General features: G+C 37.1%; 1 protein-coding gene and 1 long non-coding RNA gene across 2 annotated transcripts in view; one reads left to right on the top strand and one right to left on the bottom strand.

Moving 5' to 3' along the window:
* Positions 1-10527, bottom strand: part of LOC127450172 (protein sidekick-1-like) — a 539544-nt gene extending 529017 nt beyond the window's left edge. The window contains exon 1 of the mRNA XM_051714029.1: positions 9921-10527. Within this exon, the coding sequence (XP_051569989.1) occupies positions 9921-10296 (376 nt within the window). The 5' untranslated portion in view covers positions 10297-10527. The remainder of the gene's footprint in view (positions 1-9920) is intronic.
* LOC127450210 (uncharacterized) lies at positions 3533-4636 on the top strand. Its single transcript, XR_007898930.1, has 3 exons — positions 3533-3612; positions 3891-3942; positions 4390-4636. It is a non-coding gene; the product is annotated as an uncharacterized LOC127450210 (long non-coding RNA).
* Positions 10528-19210: the final 8683 nt, after the last annotated feature.

Genomic DNA, 19210 nt, shown 5'->3' with positions numbered 1-19210 from the left:
AGAAATCTTCATTCCGGGGAGCTGTACTCATCATTTTAATTTAGAGGAAAGGAGGCAATTTTTCAACTTTGACGTGAATTACTATGTAGTAACCTTCACCTGGATGAGCTGGCAGCATTGCACAACTGTGGAATCAATGGCTGCTCATGCGTTGCATGTACTGTATACACAATGATTTGTGTACAAATCAATAATCAAAATGATGGCAGTCAAGAAAACATATGGAGCTGCACTGCCGCAGTCTGTGCCGTTGCTTCTTTGTTTTCTGATACAAACTTCACATTTTTTAAAGAAGATTCTTCTGATACAGAAGGATCCTGCGGAAAAAGAAACCTAGGTAGCTGATTGCACAGATGGTGAGGAAGTGAAATATAATAGTTTACAGCCATAAATGAGTAGTGTGGATTTGTCTGCTGGCACAGCTAGCAAATGATTTACAGCACATGAAGCTCGTGCTCGCAGAAGAAACTACATTTACCTGCACAATGCTCTGGCACAAACATCATTAGCCCAGAGACCTTTCTAGAAGCACAACAGAGGATTGTGCAACTGCTACTACTTGACAAACTCCCTCTCTGCCCGGGTGTTTGGTTTTAAGGGCACTGTAATTTTCTGCCAGACACAAGCAGCCAGAAAATCAACTGAAGTTTATGATTTGAGACAAACATAAACACCTGCAAAAAGCTAGATTTGCCAGGGTTTGTTGCATTAAAGAAAATTTGCTGATAATTTACTCACCCTCAGGCCATCCAAGATGTATCTGAGTTTCTGTCTTCATCAAAACAGAATTTAACATTTTTAGGATTTAATTTCAGGCCTCCTCCTTTAAACAATGCAAGTGAATGTACTCCATTTTTTGATAGTCCAAAATGCATATTTAGGGTGCATCAAAATAATCCACATGACTCCAGTCGACAAATAAAGTTCTTCTGAACCCAAGCAATTGATTATTTTGTGAAACAAAACAATACTTATATACTTTTTAACTACAAATGTTCGCTTCCGTACATCTCTGTGACGCGTGCTCATGAGAGGGATGATGTAAGCTCGTTGGTAAGGTCACGTGGAGGAGGAGTCAGGAAGCGCGTCATTGTTTACATTGTTTTTCTTTTAATTATTATTTGGAAATGATTTTTTTATTTTATTTTATATTGTTTTGAAATTGTTTTGGACTGTTTTGGTTTGTGAACAGCGCTTGGTCTGTGGTCTGTGCAAGTTTCTATTGTAAACAATGACGTGCTTCCTGACTCCTCCTCCATATGACGCGTGACATTACCATTTCATTTTTGGGTGAACTATTCCATTAATATGAGAGCCAAATGCAATTTTAGGGTATAATTGGCAGCTTTTTCATTCAAACAAACTGTGACTAAATACTTACTGTTGCAACTTCTGGCTATAATAAAATAACATCAAGAACAGTTTTGATATATATATCAAAACTGTGCTTGATGTTATTTTATTATAGCCAGAAGTTGCAACAGTAAGTATTTAGTGTATATATATATATATATATATATATATATATATATATATATATATATACCAATCAGCCACAACACTAAAACCAACTGTTGGCACTGTTTTGGCGGCACGAGGGGGACCTGCACAATATTAGGCAGGTGGTTTTAATGTTGTGGCTGATCGGTGTATATATATATATATACCCAGTGGCAGCCAAAAGTTTGGAATAATGTACAGATTTTGCTCTTATGGAAAGAAATTGGTACTTTTATTCACCAAAGTGGCATTCAACTGATCACAATGTATAGTCAGGACATTAATAACGTGAAAAATTACTATTACAATTTGAAAAAAATTCTTAAACTACTTCAAAATCCTCTACTTGCAGCAATGACAGCTTTGCAGATCCTTGGCATTCTAGCTGTCAGTTTGTCCAGATACTCCGGTGACATTTCACCCCATGCTTCCTGTAGCACTTGCCATAGATGTGGCTGTCTTGTCGGGCACTTCTCACGCACCTTACAGTCTAGCTGATCCCACAAAAGCTCAATGGGGTTAAGATCCATAACACTCTTTTCCAATTATCTGTTGTCCAATGTCTGCGTTTCTTTGCCCACTCTAACCTTTTTCTTTTTGTTTTTCTGTTTCAAAAGTGGCTTTTTCTTTGCAATTCTTATAAGGCCTGCACCCCTGAGTCTTCTCTTTACTGTTGTACATGAAACTGGTGTTGAGTGGGTAGAATTCAATGAAGCTGTCAGCTGAGGACATGTGAGGCATCTATTTCTCAAACTAGAGACTCTGATGTACTTATGCTCTTGTTTCATTGTACATCTGGCCTTCAACATCTCTTTCTGTCCTTGTTAGAGCCAGTTGTCCTTTGTCTTTCAAGACTGTAGTGTACACCTTTGTATGAAATCTTCAGTTTTTTGGCAATTTCAAGCATTGTATAACCTTCATTCCTCAAAACAATGGAGCTGTAGCAACTCAAAAACAAAGACAATGTTAAGCTTCATTTAACGAACCAAATAGCTTTCAGCAGTGTTTGATATAATGGCAAGTGATTTTCTAGTACCAAATTAGCAAATTAGCATGATTTCTCAAGGATAAGGTGTTGGAGTGATGGCTGCTGGAAATGGGGCCTGTCTAGATTTGATCAAAAATGACTTTTTCAAATAGTGATGGTGCTGTTTTTTTTTTTTACATCAGTAATGAACTGAAAAAAGGGCAATTGTTGAATTTGCAAATATGCTGTTCATATTTCCTACATGATAAATGTATATAGCACATCTAAACATATTTTAGTCTTGCACCATTCATTTATTGTTGAAGGATGTTCAATCTTTTAGAATTAGTCTTGTTGAAACGTAAGAAAGTAGTTATGTTTTCTCCGGAAACTTCGCCCACTGGGAATACATGTACGCTTCAAGAGGGAAAACCAACTGCACCACAGTCTGCCATTTGGCCTCTCGCTTTGTAAAAGTTATTGTGGGTCCAGAGCTCTACACTGTGAAGGTAATTAAAATTTCAAACTAAAATGCCAGTGAGAAACAGAGAGTAGCCCTTTTGAATGTGTATATTTTCATGGAGGTAATGTTTTTATGTACTGGTTATATCGAGCAACATGATGGAAAGTTAATGCTAATGCTCAAGTTAGCTAACGATAACAGTAGCTTTAGCCACCATTGAATATTATGATGTGTATTAAAGTTTTTCAAATTGTGTGCAATCCCTCAGGCATATTTTTTCTGTGTATGTCGACTAACTAAGAGAGAGACTAATGTTAACTGGTGGCGCCAACAGTGTCTTAAACCAACTAATGCGGGGTGGGGGAGGGGATGTAAAGTTAGCGTTGACTTGTTGAAACATGCCTGCCACCACAAAACAAAGAAAATTCAATCAGGGGTAGGCTGGGCTGTATAGCTTTGAATCTGAACAAAAACAATTACTGATATTTATCTGTAGACTGTGTTTATAGTCAAAAGGCCAGTATATGGCTTGTTTTTTAATGTCTTTTCTTATATATTTTTATATGTAAAAGTAACATTTAATTGTGTTGCTGTATAGATACCTGGTGTTCCTCCTGTCAAGACATAACTTGTTCCTCCAGACTGACTTCTGCTTTGCTTTGAATGCTGTTTGGTAGTAGTGGTGAGTATTATTCAGATCTTTTAATTGCATTGTTTTATTTTTAACTTAATTTTAGGTGTTTCAGTGAACATTTGTATGTGCTCTCTCAGATAGGCTATACAGAAGTGGTGAAATTCAGTTATTTGGTGGAAAAAGAAAATTAATTGAAAGATTAGTGTAATTTTAAAAAAATATAAAAAATAAAATCTATGTAATTATAAGTATTATTCAAAGGCAATATATAATTAACGTTTATTTAAGTGGTTGCATTCACGTGTATGTCTCTGATGTTTCTGTAGTCAAAGCTTTTGATGACTGCTTTGCTTTGAATGATCTGCATCTGTGGATTTGGTGAGCATAACCCAAAAGTCTTAATTATACTAATTTTTAAAGTAATTTTTAATTTAGTTTTTGGTTAATAAGTTGACATTTTGATGAGCTGTCTCAGATATTGTATTTCTTTTTTTAAACATTTGATGTTTAAATGCATAGCTGTCTATATTTCTAGTGGTTGAAATGCCATGTGGATTAGCTGTCTCAGATTAACATATGTAGGAAATCACCTTATTTTTCTAATGCTTCACCAACCAGTTGGAAAAATAAATGTAAAATTAATAATTCATTTTTATCAGTTTTTAAGAAGGAAATATGCTGAATTCTCTGAAGCTTTACCTACCTCTGGAAAAAGTTTAATGACTTTAAAACTAAAGTTAGCTACTGCTTTATGCCATTCCTCTCTGGATGAATCCTCATCCCTGTCTAGTGGGTGTGCTGACACTGACATACTCTCTTCAACAGAGTCGGAGACATCCTGCTCTAGGCAATTTTGGCCCAGCATCTTCCGTGCTCCTCAGTTTTGCTTTGATGCAGAGCTGAAACTTGAGCGAGACAATGCAGCATACAAAGAGAAGGGTACATTGTTTACTCCAGATCCTAAACTTAAGTTGAACATTCTTGAAGGCCTGGTTCAAGAAATTGTCCGATACAAAGTTTATGTCACTGATAAAGAGTTTAACACAGATGGAGAGGCCCTCATCTCTAAACATCCTTGTCTCACTGAGAAAGGCTCCCTTACAGGATATGCTGGTTGGAAAGCTAGCTTAAAGAATAAAACTTGCAATTTACTGCACTCACTTGAGAAAACTGGGATGTCCTGAGGTGACTGTAAACTCTGTTAAGCACAAACCGGAGGGCAAATCAAGTGCTGCTTCTGCCATCAAAGGACCACGGCAGTCTGAAGTAAACCCCCCCCCCCCCCCCACCCCTTTCAGATGTGAAGAACAACAACAACAGTGAGGTGGTTATGATGAAAATGGAAAGACATTTGCTTATAGGAGATATGAAGTGGTTCGTGACATCCCCATGATCCGAGACTTCAGGGCAAGATGGCCAGCACTCTTTGATGTAAGCGAGGTATGTCATTAATGAAATTTTTTGTAGATCATTGTTTCAGTGCAGGTATTTTGGAATTGAATATGTTAACAGTGTAGCAGCAGCTTTGTGGAAACTGTCAAAACTCAACATTGTGAATTGTTTAAAATTTCTACGGTTTGGATGTTTTTTTTTTTATCACCACCTGGGGCTTGTCTAATAACCCAAGTTTAACTTGATCATTTGACTATTTTACCTTTTTGGAAATTTCTGAAATTTTTTTCACAGGAAGCTTGTATAAGCCGGACCTGTTGATACAGGATATTCAATCTGTTTTACATGAACACTGACTAAAAACAAGCTAGTTGTAGCAGCAAAACAAAATGTGGGGTGTATAAATTATATTAAAAACTAGGACAATTATAATATTATAAGAAAAGTTTTATGACAAAAACATTCTAGGTTTTTAAACTGTATTTACTAATTTAATGGTAAATGTTTTTAACCCTTTTTGAATGTGTGTCTTTCAGAATTGCATTTCAACAGTATTTTTATATGTGATCACTCTTGTTTTCAGATAAATGCCGAATTTAGCGCATTACCACCATACCACCAGATTTCTGTCACAGATAGATGTGCTGTCTGACAAATTTCTAAAGCTATTTCATAAGTGAGGAGGACAGATAGGAAGAAGACTGCAGACCATCATGGAACCCATGGCTCAAGTAAGACAGAATTTTGTTTTTGGTGTACACATTTGATTGGGGAAAACAGGATGATGATGTTGATATTGGACGAGAATGTATTATCAAGGTGCTCTGCGTGTACCTCAGCGAGGACCCGGACAATTTAGTGAAAGAGTATGCGGTGAGTACAATTAGGTTCAGTACTTTCAAATTTTATCTTTCTCATTCTCATTATTTAAAAGTTTAAGTTTCTCATGATATCTACATTATTAAATTATTGAAACTACATTTGGTATAATGAGCAGTGCCCAGTGTTTTGTTGAATCTCATTTTGAGAATGTGAATTCTCCAGGCTGCAGACAAAGCCTTTATCCAAGGATCCATTGAGGAGACCACGTTCTCAAACACAGAGATGCCCATGACAGACCAGAGGACATCGGGGTTGTCCTTGAGGGCCAGATGGTATTACAAGATTTGGATAACTTTGCATTAGCTGCTGCGACGTTATTTGGACTAATGTACACTTTGAACTTCAACTACCTACCTGAACTGAAGTATAACTTTGAGGTGCAGAAAATGGTCATGGAGCTGTAAGGCAGCACACTTTCAAAGAAAGCACAAGTTCTCAGAAACAGACTCTATGTGTGAGCTGTTTCCATGTTATGGCAGGCGGGCACAAGGTAGTTTCCCATGTTTGCCTCTTGGAATAAGGACCATTATTTATTTTTCATTTCACACACCCACACACAGAAAGCTTACTTATACAGCACATACGGAGTGAAACTTTTAATAGAGGGTAGGTTGGCCACTGTTTATTTTCTTTATTTTTTTGGTGATGTGTATAGCATGTGTACTGTGGGATTTTTTTCCCTTGTCAAATTCTGATTTTTCGAGAAACATTTCTTCTTCTGCAATTGGCCGGTAAAACAGTCCCAAACTCTGCATATTAATATTATATAAGACAACATATTTTATAGGTTTAGGATTTATGTCTTTTTTATGCATCGATAATCCGAAAATTTTCCCAAAGATTATTGATATACTGTATATCTGCATTTTTTCAGATATACTGAAAATAGGGACAATCGTTGCACAATTTCGTATGCACATGCATATTTCTCAACACAGCTTTGGTAAAGTGTGAGTGGCAGGGTATCTTAAATGGGGTTGCACAACGGACGCGTCTGGCGGATGACATGGCGCATTCTGAAATTAGAAACAATGGTTTTCTACTGCTCGGCATCTGTTGGTGTAGCCCAGCTACGAGTTCAGAGGCTGTTCAAAATACTACAATCAACCTCACTTTGTTCCTTCTTGAAGAAGTACAAAAACCTTTGTAACTTTTGTGTGTATGGTGACTAGATTCACAAATTTGGACTGCAGTCTGCACCGAATCGACTTGTCCTTCAGCAGGGCCGCCGATAAGGGGGGACAACTGGACCTTTTGTCCTGGGCCCAGGCTTTGAGAGGGGCCCGAACTGGAGGGGGGGGCCCCACAGAAAGGCTGTTCTATAATGTAGAGCACAACCAAACGCGTTCAGCAGGAGACGCGGATATAAACATGTAGACAGTGTGCAACAGTGAAAGCCGTCGGGGTAGCGCACATTGATGGGATAACTGTCTGCAACCCCATATTTCTAACTGCAGCCCTGTCCTTCAGTATTAAGTACAGTAAATGTTATATCACCTCCTTGTGGTCTCCCAAAGCTATTACTCCAGACTACTTTAAACAGAAGACCAAATCACAGTGAATTGGAAAGAACAAAAATTAGGCTTCTAATTTAAATGTCAGACAATAATCAATTTATTGATTTTATGAAATACCTAATATTTTAACATCGAAGAATTCCACACTTCTCTTTTCTATATCCAAGTTGAATGAAACAAAAATGTTAAAATGTCAACCTCATCTCTATATGCTTGCTCTGATAATGCTGTTGGCTCCTCAATTCAGATCAATAATATCTAGCCCATTCCCAGATGAGTGCTGGGAGCTTTCCAAACATCAAAGACCTTGACACAGAACTGGCTGACACTGCATGCACCTCTTCAACTTTGCTGAACCTTTCAAAATTAAATAAAGTACATAAAGTTTGAAGCATGCAATAAAAAACTCTGACTGTGAGATTCATTAACTACATGATTCCACGAAAAGATGGTTGTGTCTGCTTTACCATTTCTAGGCTTGTATATGGTCTATGCGTCTCTTACAGTGATAGTTCACCCAAAAATAAATATTTTCTCATCATTTACTCACCCTCGTACCATCCCAGATGTGAATGACCTTCTTTCTTCTGCAGAACACAAAAAAAGATTTTTAGATGAATATCTCAACACTGAAGGACCGTTCAATGCACGTGAATGGTGATCAGACCTTTGAAGCGCCAAAAAGAAGATCAAGTCAGCATAAACATAATCCATCATACTCCAGTGGTTAAATCAATGTCTTCTGAAGTGATCCAGCTGGATTTTGGGAGAAAACAGACCAAAATGTAACTCCTTTCTCACTGTACATCTAGACAGCAGTCTCCTTGGCGATACTGATTTCAAGCTCGATTACACAACCTGGAGTCTTAGGGGTTACTTTTATGCTTTTATCTCCTTTTTGGAGCTTCAAAGACCTGGCCACCATTCACTTGCATTGTAAGGACCTACAGAGCCGAGATATTTTTCTACAAATCTTTGTTTGTGTTCTGTAGAAGAAAGAAAGTCATACACATCTGGGATGGCATGAGGGTGAGTAAATGATGAGAGAATTAATTTTCATTTTTGGGTAAACTATCTCTTTAAGGGAGCCTTCAAAGCACTATTTCCTATGCTCAAAGTTAATCAGTAATCCCAGCTGTGGATAGTGTAGACTTTGAAGCATAGCTTTGACACCATTCATGATATGTACAAATTAAATTGCCATCATTTCCCTGACTCTTTCAACAGGGCATTAAGATATAAGGTATTTCGATTTAGATATGAGAGGAATACCAATATGAGAGGAATACATACAACAGTATAGTTTGAATGAACACCGTTTATCTGCCCAATGACAGGGCTTTATCTCAATTGAGTCTTTATCTTAAGCTGTGTGGAAGGGACAAAAAACTCCATACGCAAAACAGAACCTCACACTTGAGTATCTTTGAGATAGTGATATAGCAGAGTGAAAATGATATGAAGCATTACCTTATGTAGGCATGTTTTTGTGTTGCCTTGACAAAGCACAGAATCTTAGTTACAAAAACCAAACACCATTTTATTTGTATCTGAATGCAGGTTTTAGGCTTTTTTTATATTTATGCCTAAGAAGCTTTTTTGAAAAGAAAATCACTGCCACTAATTTTCCGGTGCCTTCAGGAAAGCAAATGGAACGTTTAAAATGACAAAACTACATGTATTGTGGGTGGAAAGAGCTTACAGAGGGATAAGGCTTTCTATTCATGAGCATCACAGTAGCTTTTTTAGCCCATCTATCCTTTTGATTGCAGTGCAATGATGCAAATTGACTCTAATCTTTTAATGAACCATAAAGTTTTGAGTATGTCTAAATAAAATAATTTGACAGAGAAATAAAAGAGTTCATCAATAATAATCACGCATGGCTGACCATTTCTATTATATCCTACAATGTCTAAAATAACTAAATCCATAATTCAAAAAAAAAAAAAAATGGGGCCAAGTCTGATGTAAAATATGGAACAGTTAGATCTGTGAGAACATAATGTTTTGTGCTCACCTCCATCAACACGTTAGAAGTTACTCTGCACAAGCACACAAAAACATGCTCATTACAAAAGCTCTTTTTAAACTACATCAGCACCAAAAAGTAAGTTTCTTTTCTCAGCGTACCAACTGTCACACTTGTCCCAAAAAGCCTCACCATACGTATGCATGCATCATGTTCCGTCTATGAGAAACATAATAGAGGGAACGGCGCCCAAATGATGCATATATACCATCTGTGGCCATGCATGCAGTCTGATCTAATGACTCCACTTATGTTCACATCTAGAGATCTCAGATCATCTGTCTGTTGCATGGACAGACACATATTTCCAATCGCCATTATCATTGAAATCAAGTCTGGAAGCCCCATGACATCAGTGCAGCGGTAAAAATCATGCAAATGCATATTATGCACCATTCATGATCTTCAATATGGCAGCATTAGGTTGATTTATAGAATTAAAACCATGCATATAAGCTATTATACTTTTTATGCATGATCTGAATGGAACTCATCATATTCTTAGAGCACATAAAGTGTGTTTTTACTCTTACCTTGTGCGACTGCTCTCAACACGTGCACGTGCATGCAGATAAACGCCCACCAAATCCAAGTGCACAACGTAAACTTTCTCTTTCCATTCCAGCTGACGTTTCCGTCTGAGAAACTTGTTAAAATCTTTGAAGAAGTGGTCTTATTCTCAAACATGATGGCATTCTTGTCCACACAAGTGAAAGCAGGTGTTAAGTAAGTGTGGGCTCGGGCTTCACAGGTTTTCCAGAGAGAACGAGAAGAGCAGTCGCCTCCTGAGTAAACGCTGTCCTCCTCCACGCGATCCACGCTCCTGTTTTGTCTGCCAGTTCTGTGTGCTTTAGGCAGACCTGTGAATTTTCGCTCTGTGGATTTGGGATCAGATCCCCTCGCGCCCATCACGGTGTCTCGAGCTGTGATATTACGCCGCTTCTGCGCTGTCCATGTATCTCGTGCGCTCCGTTCAGCTGGTTGCAACTTATTCACGTGCACTTATATCAAAACTGTTAGCTAGATTAAAACATACATTTCGTCCAGTGGCAAAGTCCCAGTGATATCTGTGAATAATGTGATTTTTATCAACAGTTAAATGCGCGATCAAAGTAGACACGTCATAATGGGTTTATAAATCTGTAATTATATTTGCACATTATACGGATAACAACACTTTACAGAATCTCGTTAGCCTTTCTTGCAATGCAAAGTCAATATAAAGTTATGTAGTCTCGAAAATAGTATTTAGCTCACTTTAAAAGCGATGAGCTCTCATTGCATCTCCAAAGTCTCGTGCAAATGCGTTAATATTCGCAGGATCCTTTCATCAGAGTTTGCAGGTCTAGTTGCATGCAGCGCAGGTCCTCTGGTTTGCTGTTATTTCAACATGAAACCAAACAAGAAGTCAAAACCAACTATCAACCACTAATAGATTATTGTACTATAATACTCCAGACGGCTGCAGTACGTACATGCAGCCACGTAAACAAACAAACAAACAAACTGTATGCATACTTCAGGCAGTTCCTAATGAAACGAATCGCAGCGAACGCAATATTCATTTGAGTCTAGAAATAAATAAATTGCACACATATGTAGTGATCCCAGGTGCTCAGGCTTTCTTTTCAAATGCCCTGCGAGCTAATGCAACAAGCGGCTGTTCATTGGGAACGTGTGAGCAGAGCTCCGGCTGAAAGCGAGTGAAATGTAGTATACAGGTCCAGCGCACTTTCAGCAACTTCCATTGAGAGCAGCAGCAGCTCTCTCTCACTGACTCACCTCCGCCCCACTGAAGAATCATTGGCTGCTGCTGCTGCTGCTGCTGGAGGCAATACTTATACGATCATTCAGAGAGATTCTCTTTAGTTTTGCAGAAATGACATTATATTTGTTAATATATACATTTAAAAAAATATCATCTCAGACATTATTTGTATCTCTTATTTCACATTGAGTAGTCTTTATTCAGCTGGTGTCATACTTATATGCAGTATGCTATTGCTCTGTACAACATGTTACTAATGCAATTTTGTAGATATGCTTGTAAATATACGTTGCTATATTATTACTGTTATAATTAATTAATTTATATAACTATATTATTATATATAATATGATTTATGCCTTAAATGCATGGGTGTTTCGCCAAACACTCTTACATTCCTCGGGTCTTTGGCATATATTTAACACAAATGGATCTACAAAATGCCCAGATTGTGTCAAATTTTCAAAAAAAAATTAATAATAGAATAGAACATATTCTGAGATTATTATTATTTATTTTTTTTACGTTTTATTTTTCATATATCAAAGAGATGATGCAACAAATCTAGAACAGGATTCATTAATTCCACACTGAAATTTCATGAGACGCATCTGGCTGTCAAACACATATTGAGCTACACATACTCTATGTATTTTCTCAGGCACTTTTGGAGTCTAAACAGACACACAACTTACATAATTTCAGTAGTACACCCAAATGATGACAATAGCCAAATCATCCCATTCATGTGTTGCACTTGCTATAGTTTACTTCCACATTGCTGCTTCATCAAATAGCAATGTCAAATGCAAATCAAGTCAATCACTGAAACAACAGTGCCACCTTGAGTAAGAATTAGCATGTATAATATGTATGTGTACACGCATATAGGACTCTGCTAATTCACCATTGTCACACTGAAAATCAACATGATATAGTAGTCATTTGTATGAGTATAGTACTCATTTGTCTTGTAATTAACAGAGAAATATACAGTATATTCTGTGATAGTAAAGTTACATAGATATGAAATAATCATAAAAAATATGTTTTATGAACACTATTACATATCTCGGGTCCTTATTGACCCTATACACTTTGATTAATTAAACAGTTATAATTTTAATTTGTGTTACACTATTCAGAAGAGAAAGGTTGAGAAATACTAAAGAGGTGTGGGCACAACTCCAAAAAATGGATGAGGTACAGGGGCTGGAATGAGGTTCTGGGTCACTAAAGACCCGAGGTATGCATTAATGGGTTAGTATACTGTACCCGAATTAACCTGTATAAATCAGTTTGGACCAAACTAAGTCAGTTTTAAGGTTCAGTTAACATAAAACTTGCTCTCAGAGGTAACAACTGTGAGTTTCACTTTTTACAGTGTAACTTGGTATAAGCCACCATTGCCACCATTCACTATTGTGACTATTGTGTTGTTATTAAGTTGACTTGAAAAAGCCAGCCTATTGATATACTATTTAAACTTATTATTATTAGTGGTGCTTACGAAGAAAAGCATCACTATTATAATCTCACATACTTATTATTCTTCTGTACACTTTTCAGCACCTAACTCATCCCGCACCATTTGTCATAGACCCACAAATGAGGTTTCAAAATGACCGGCCTATTGAGTACACCTGTGCTATGACTTTTATAAGGGATGGGGGGGTACAGTGCAACCCTGAGGGGCAAAAAATCATCTCAAAAAGTCCCATAGGGTACTATGGGAAGGGATTTTTTTTCCTACTATGACAAGTCAATGCAAGAAATTTGTCGGGTCATATCTCCGAATCAGAATGTCGTAGAGACATGAGGGCAGGCTCATTTCACTCGGGCTACCAATCAGTCTTTAAGTATCATCTTGGAAATGGCATAGCCACACCCTAGCAACCATTTATGGCACCCTAGCAAACACCCCCATAGACTTCCATTCAAAATGGCTCAGAAGAATATCTTCAGAACAGAATGTCATCGAGATCTGGGGATTGATTCTTTTATTAAGCAGCCAATAATAATCACTCTGGTTACTGGCTAGCCACGCCCTAGCAAACATTTAGAGCACCCAGCAACCAGCCCTATTGACTTCCTTTAAAAATGGCTTAGAGGGATATATTCGGATCAGAGTGTCCTGGAGACATGAGAGTTGGGTTGGTTTACTTGGGTGAGCAATCAGTCATCATGGAAACTACTTAGCTACGCCCTAGCAACCAAACCCCATTGACTTCCATTAAAAATCACTTAGATGGGTATCTCAGGATCAGAATGGTGTAGAGACTTCATTGTTGGCTTGTATGACTCAGGACAGCAAGCAGCCTTTTTAGTATCACCCTGGCAACTGCCTAGCACCAGATGGGGTTACCCTAGCAACCAAGTAACATAACACATATCTCTGCACAAGAACATCGTAGACACTTCCAGGTTGGCTCATTTGACTCAGGCTGGAAAGGAGCCTTTTGAGTATCACCCTGGTAACTGCCTAGAAACCAGATGGGGTTACCCTAGCAACTGATTAGCAAAACACATCTCTGCACAAGAACATCGGAGAGACTTCCAGGTTGGTTCATTTGACTCAGGATAGCAAGGAGCCTTTTGAGTATCACCCTGGTAGCTGCCTAGCAACCAGATGGGGTTACTCTAGCAACCGATTAGAAAAATGCATATCTCTGCATCAGTATACCATAGAGACTTCTGGGTTGTGTAATTTACTCAGGCTAGCAAGGAGCCTTTTGAATATCACCCTGGTAACTGCCTAGCAACCAAATGAGCTAACCCTAGCAACCAAGTAGAAAAACACATCTTTCTATCTTTTTTCTTTCTATCTATCTATCTGACTATCTATAAACTTTCAGACTAGGCTTTTTGAAGCCATCCTAAAGTTTGTCCACAAAATTTCAATCTAGTTTGCTCTGTTATCTGATCAAGTTATCTCACACACTTCCTGGTTGTTTATGTTAATTTACATGGCTCGTGCTGTGTAAATATGTTTGAATCAGCTCGAATGTTCTGCCCTGATAAATAACTTGGCTTAGCCTCAATGTGGGAAACAAGAAAATGAATTCAAAACGGCTAAGTTGTATGTGTTTTCAGAGAGATTTCAAAGAATTAATGAATGAATAGTTTGAGTTCACAATGTGACATTTAAGCTAGGCAGAATCAGGCAGTAGTGTACTATTTTTAATGTATATAGCAGATTTTCTGCTTCCCCATTGAAGTTCTGACAAGACTGTTAGACCTGTAAAAAATATATTCAAATACATTCTCTTCAGTTATTCACTACTGAAGTGTTAAACTGTATGTAACACTGTTAAAAAGCCATTAACAAAACATGAAACATAAGTCAAATGTGCAATACAGTTATGACATTATATTATTATGTATGATTTGCCTCAGCGCTACTCTTAAAAAAATGTCACATTAGTAAGAACAGATTCCCAAGCATACTGCTTTAGGAAATTAACAATGTTAAAGACATGTTAAAAGAGATGCCTGCTACTTGAATGGATTGTGGCATATGTCTTATTATGTGTAGGTGGATGTACTTTGTTTTATTCTGTACTGTCAAGTATTCATTTAACTGTGCTGTGATAGTGCTTTATTAGTAAAGGCAAGCAGGGAAAGTATCACCATTGCTATTGCTCATACTTAGGTTAAGGATTTGATCAAACCCCAAACCTAATATCTAGGGACCAAAACAGATATTAGGAGATATACAGCTATTTTGACTTGTACAAGTAAGCACCTAGCATATACTCAGAACAGCCTAGCAAGGCCCTAGCAACCACCCAGAACATGCTAGCAACCAAATAGTAACCTGCTAAAAACCAATCAGAACACCTTAGCAATACCCACAACAGCATTGAGGATTATTTTGAATGGGCAAGCACCACTTAAATTTTCTTCTGAAAATCTAAAATCTAATTACAGAGTAAAATCATCAAAATCCTTTAGCTTTAAGCTCAAACCTTTAGCTTACTGCTTTGTAATTAAGACTTTAAATGCCACATATAATCCACCTGAAATGTCTCATTGTGTCTAGACGTTACCTGGGGGTCTTTAATTGCTTGGGTCAGTGTAATAATTCATTCTGTGACTGATATTTACGAGCGAAAGAAAGAAAAAGCAAAATAATTGCCTTGAAAGTTCCTTTGACATCACAGCAGGAAATAAATTCTGTTTCGTGAATACAGATTGTGTTCCATTAATGCAATACAAATATTCAGCACCAGCTCCTTCATTCCAAACAAGCTTTGCTTTCATCCCCAATGTGTTAACAAATTTCAGTAAGAGCATTTATGTCAATGCATCTTTGTAAATGAAGCTGTCAGTTTTTACCTGAGCTGTAACTGTCAGACTCAGAAATGCTGGGAGGATGTTTGATGAGGCTGTGTAGTCAGGGTTATTCATCATCTTGCTGTGGTGATCCATGTGATTCATTTCCTTAAAAGAGATTTTTCATAATCAAAGAGGCCTGTGATGGATTTTAGACAGCAGGCATGATTTTGCGTGTTAGTTGCTGCACCCAACTGGAGAAAATGTCTCTGCATTTGCTTATTTCTTAGCCCTGTCTGTGTGGAAAACAACACTGAGACAAAACCGGCAACAGCAAGGCCTGTGTACTTCATGCTTTTCAAAGCCAGGTCCTGTTTCCTGTCAATAAATAGTTAGTGTGTAAACTGTCTGCCTGAGAATGGCCCATCACATATGCAAGAATGATGAAAGAGTTTACTTATTTCCCCCCCTTTATGTGTTTGTGTGGCCTCAAGACATTTTTTTTTATTTTATTTTTTTTTATTTATTTATTATTATTTTTTTAGTATGTTTGACTGTTAAAGGGATAATTCACCCAAAAATTACAATTATTTCATGATTTACTCACCCTTCTGGCATCCCAGATGTGTATGTCTTTCTTTATTCTGCAGAACACAAATTAAGATATATCTCAGCTCTGTAGGTCCTCACAATGCAGGTGAATGGGTGCCAAAATTTGAAGCTCCAAAATCCACATAAAGGCAGCATAAAAGTAATCCATACCACTCTAGTGGATAAATCCATGTGTTCAGACACAATATGATAAGTATGGGTGAGAAACAGATCAATACTGAAGTCATTTTGTTTTATCATGAATTCTTCTCCCTGCCCAGTAGGGGGAAATATGCATGACAAATGTGAATCACCAAAAACAGAAGAAGGAGAATGTAAAAGTTAAAGTGGAGATTGACTGAGCAGGAAGGAGAATTTATAGTAAAAAGGGACTTAAATATTGATCTGTTTCTCACCCACACCTATCGTATAGTTTCTGAAGACATGGATTTAACCACCAGAGTCGTCTGGATTACTTTTATGTTGCCCTTATGTGGATTTTGGAGGTTAACATTTTTGGCACCAGTTTTCATTTTTGGGTGAACTATTCCTTTAACTTTGATGCCATCTGCTAGTGTACGTTGACAAAATTAACTTTTAGCAGATATGTGCATTTAAAATATACAGTCTCTTTCTGCTGGAAATATAGGACAAAAATATTGATGCTCACGTTGCACTCACTTATTGTGTCCAATCAAATGCTCTCCAGAATAAAAATGTCCCTCCTCATAATACCACTTGCCACTGATTAGCAATAGCAAGTAGCAAACTATGCTCATGGCTGTGACATAAACTAATGACCCATCGATATGTCTCGCCTTAACTTCTTGTTTTCAATAGTAAATATGCCAACGCAGGACAACTGTGCTCATCATGTCAGTTCATGGGGACTTTAACTAGACACAGTGTCTTAAAATTGTGGCGCTCATGACTCAAGATGCTGAAAAAACAGTGAAAAAGATCACAATGGTCAAAAACTTCCATCTAGCTCATGTTTAGACAGAAAAACAATTAAAAGCAACCAGGTGTCATGAGAAGGCATAATAATAGTACAAGATGGCAAAAGCATAAGAAACGGTTTATACAAAAGCTTACAAATTTAACTCCAATAGAGAGAAATAAACTAGCCAACGAAGAAGGTTATTATGATTTTTCTTAAGTTTAACCCCAAACATAAACCTAGCCATAAAACCTAACCCCTTACCCAAACCCTAAACCTAACCATCATTTTAATAGGAAAAAACTTTGTGTACCACGGAAGAAAGAATACATCTGCGTTTGAAACAAGATGAGGAAAGCGTCATTTGTATTGCAAAAATAAATATGGTATGAGTACCGTATTTGTTCACAGACGTTTTCTTTCTAAAAATAAAGTGTTGGAAAGAAGGGTCGCTAAAATTTTATGCATTTAATGTACCCATTTGAAATTCTGTTAGCTGATTGGTTGGTCTCTATAGAAGTCGTACCTTGTCATACAAGCCCAGTCGTACAATATCTTATGATTTCGCCATCTCATAATAATACTAATGAGTTGTAATGAGACTGTTTATTAAAAAAACGGTGCAGATGAACTCAAGAATGCATACTGTGTAAACGACCCTTTATTGAGGTCAACGCTCTGCCGCTCTGCCCAATCCCACATTTCCTCAGGCCTGTCATAGCCCATCCCTGCTGGCCACACTCATGCTTATATCTCAACGAGCAGGGATTTGACTTGGAGCTAACAGACCTACCTCTCTTCACGACGGCCAATAAATCATTTTTCCCTCTTATCCAAGGCCCAGCCATGAGGGGGGCACAATCAGATAAAAGGAGACATCAACCATGTAGTGCATGTGTGGCCATGGGGGTTTGTTGCCACCATGCTGGGGGTCGAGGTGTTGGTTATCAGAGAAATGAGATAATAAATGACCCGCCTTAAGAAGTCGTGCTCCGTTTGTGAGGTATCTCAACCCCTGTCAGATACAGATCAATTCTGAAAACTGAAGATCAGTGCAAATGTGTATTTGTCAGGATGATAAATGACACATTGTCATTGCAATCAATAATATAGTTTGCTAAACTTTCATGATAGGGGTCTGAGAGACCCCAATGAAAGATAATTCTTTTTGTATTCAAATTTCATTATAAACAACTGTTTATAACACGAACCAACCGTCCTCTATGAGTAAAATGTTACATGACTTATGTTTGGGGTCTCAGAGACCTCAGGTTCATAAACATTAATAAATAATTTTTTCACATGCCAAGATTCTATGACTGGTGTAAACACTATGGAGATATACTGATGACAATTGTTTATTTGCATTTCTATTGCATTTTTCTACAAGTACAATGTGCTTTGGCTGGGGTCACATTTCTAAAAAAAAAAAAAAAAATTCCATGCCTACTTTGTGGCAAAACAGGAATACAACTTATAGGAATATTCCAGGTTCAATACAAGTTAAGCTCAAATGACAGCATGTATGGCATACTATTGATTACCACAAAAAAATACTTTTGACTTGTCCCTCCTTTTCTTAAAAATAATAAAAAAAAAAAATAAAAAAAATCTGGGCTACAGGTTGAAGCACTTACAATGGATGTGAATGGGGGCCAATTCTTGAATGTTAAAATACTTTTAAAAAGTATTTTCAAACACTGAAACCCTAAAACAACTGTAAAAATGTCAATTTAAACAACTTTACAGCTTAAATAATACATGAGTTTTAACAGAATAATTAATGTAAGTGCTTTTATAAAATGATAAGCTTCACATTTCTGCCTTTAAACCCTCCAAAAATTGTCCACATTCACTTCTGTAATATACCTCATGTAACCTTAATTTTTGCTTTTTTTTAAAGAAAAGGAGGGACGAGTTGAATATATATATATATATATATATATATATATATATATATATATATATATATATATATATATATGTTTTTTTTTTTTTCTTGTTTTTTTTTGTGGTAATCAATATTATGCCACAAATGCTGTCGATTGAGTAATATGTGCATACTGGATTTTAAAAGGTCAGATGAACTTAAAACATAAACTTAAAATAATGGGATGATATAAAAAGTGATACATTTCACAATTACACCTTGGGGTCTTTGGAACATTATTTTTTTCCAAACCTGTATGACTTTTTTCAGTGGCACAAAAGGAGATGTTAGGCAGAATGACTGGCCATAGATAGACTTT

The sequence above is a fragment of the Myxocyprinus asiaticus genome, chromosome 13 (genome assembly GCF_019703515.2).
Source record: "Myxocyprinus asiaticus isolate MX2 ecotype Aquarium Trade chromosome 13, UBuf_Myxa_2, whole genome shotgun sequence".
Taxonomy (NCBI): Eukaryota; Metazoa; Chordata; class Actinopteri; order Cypriniformes; family Catostomidae; genus Myxocyprinus; species Myxocyprinus asiaticus.
This window is presented reverse-complemented; position numbering and strand designations above follow the sequence as displayed.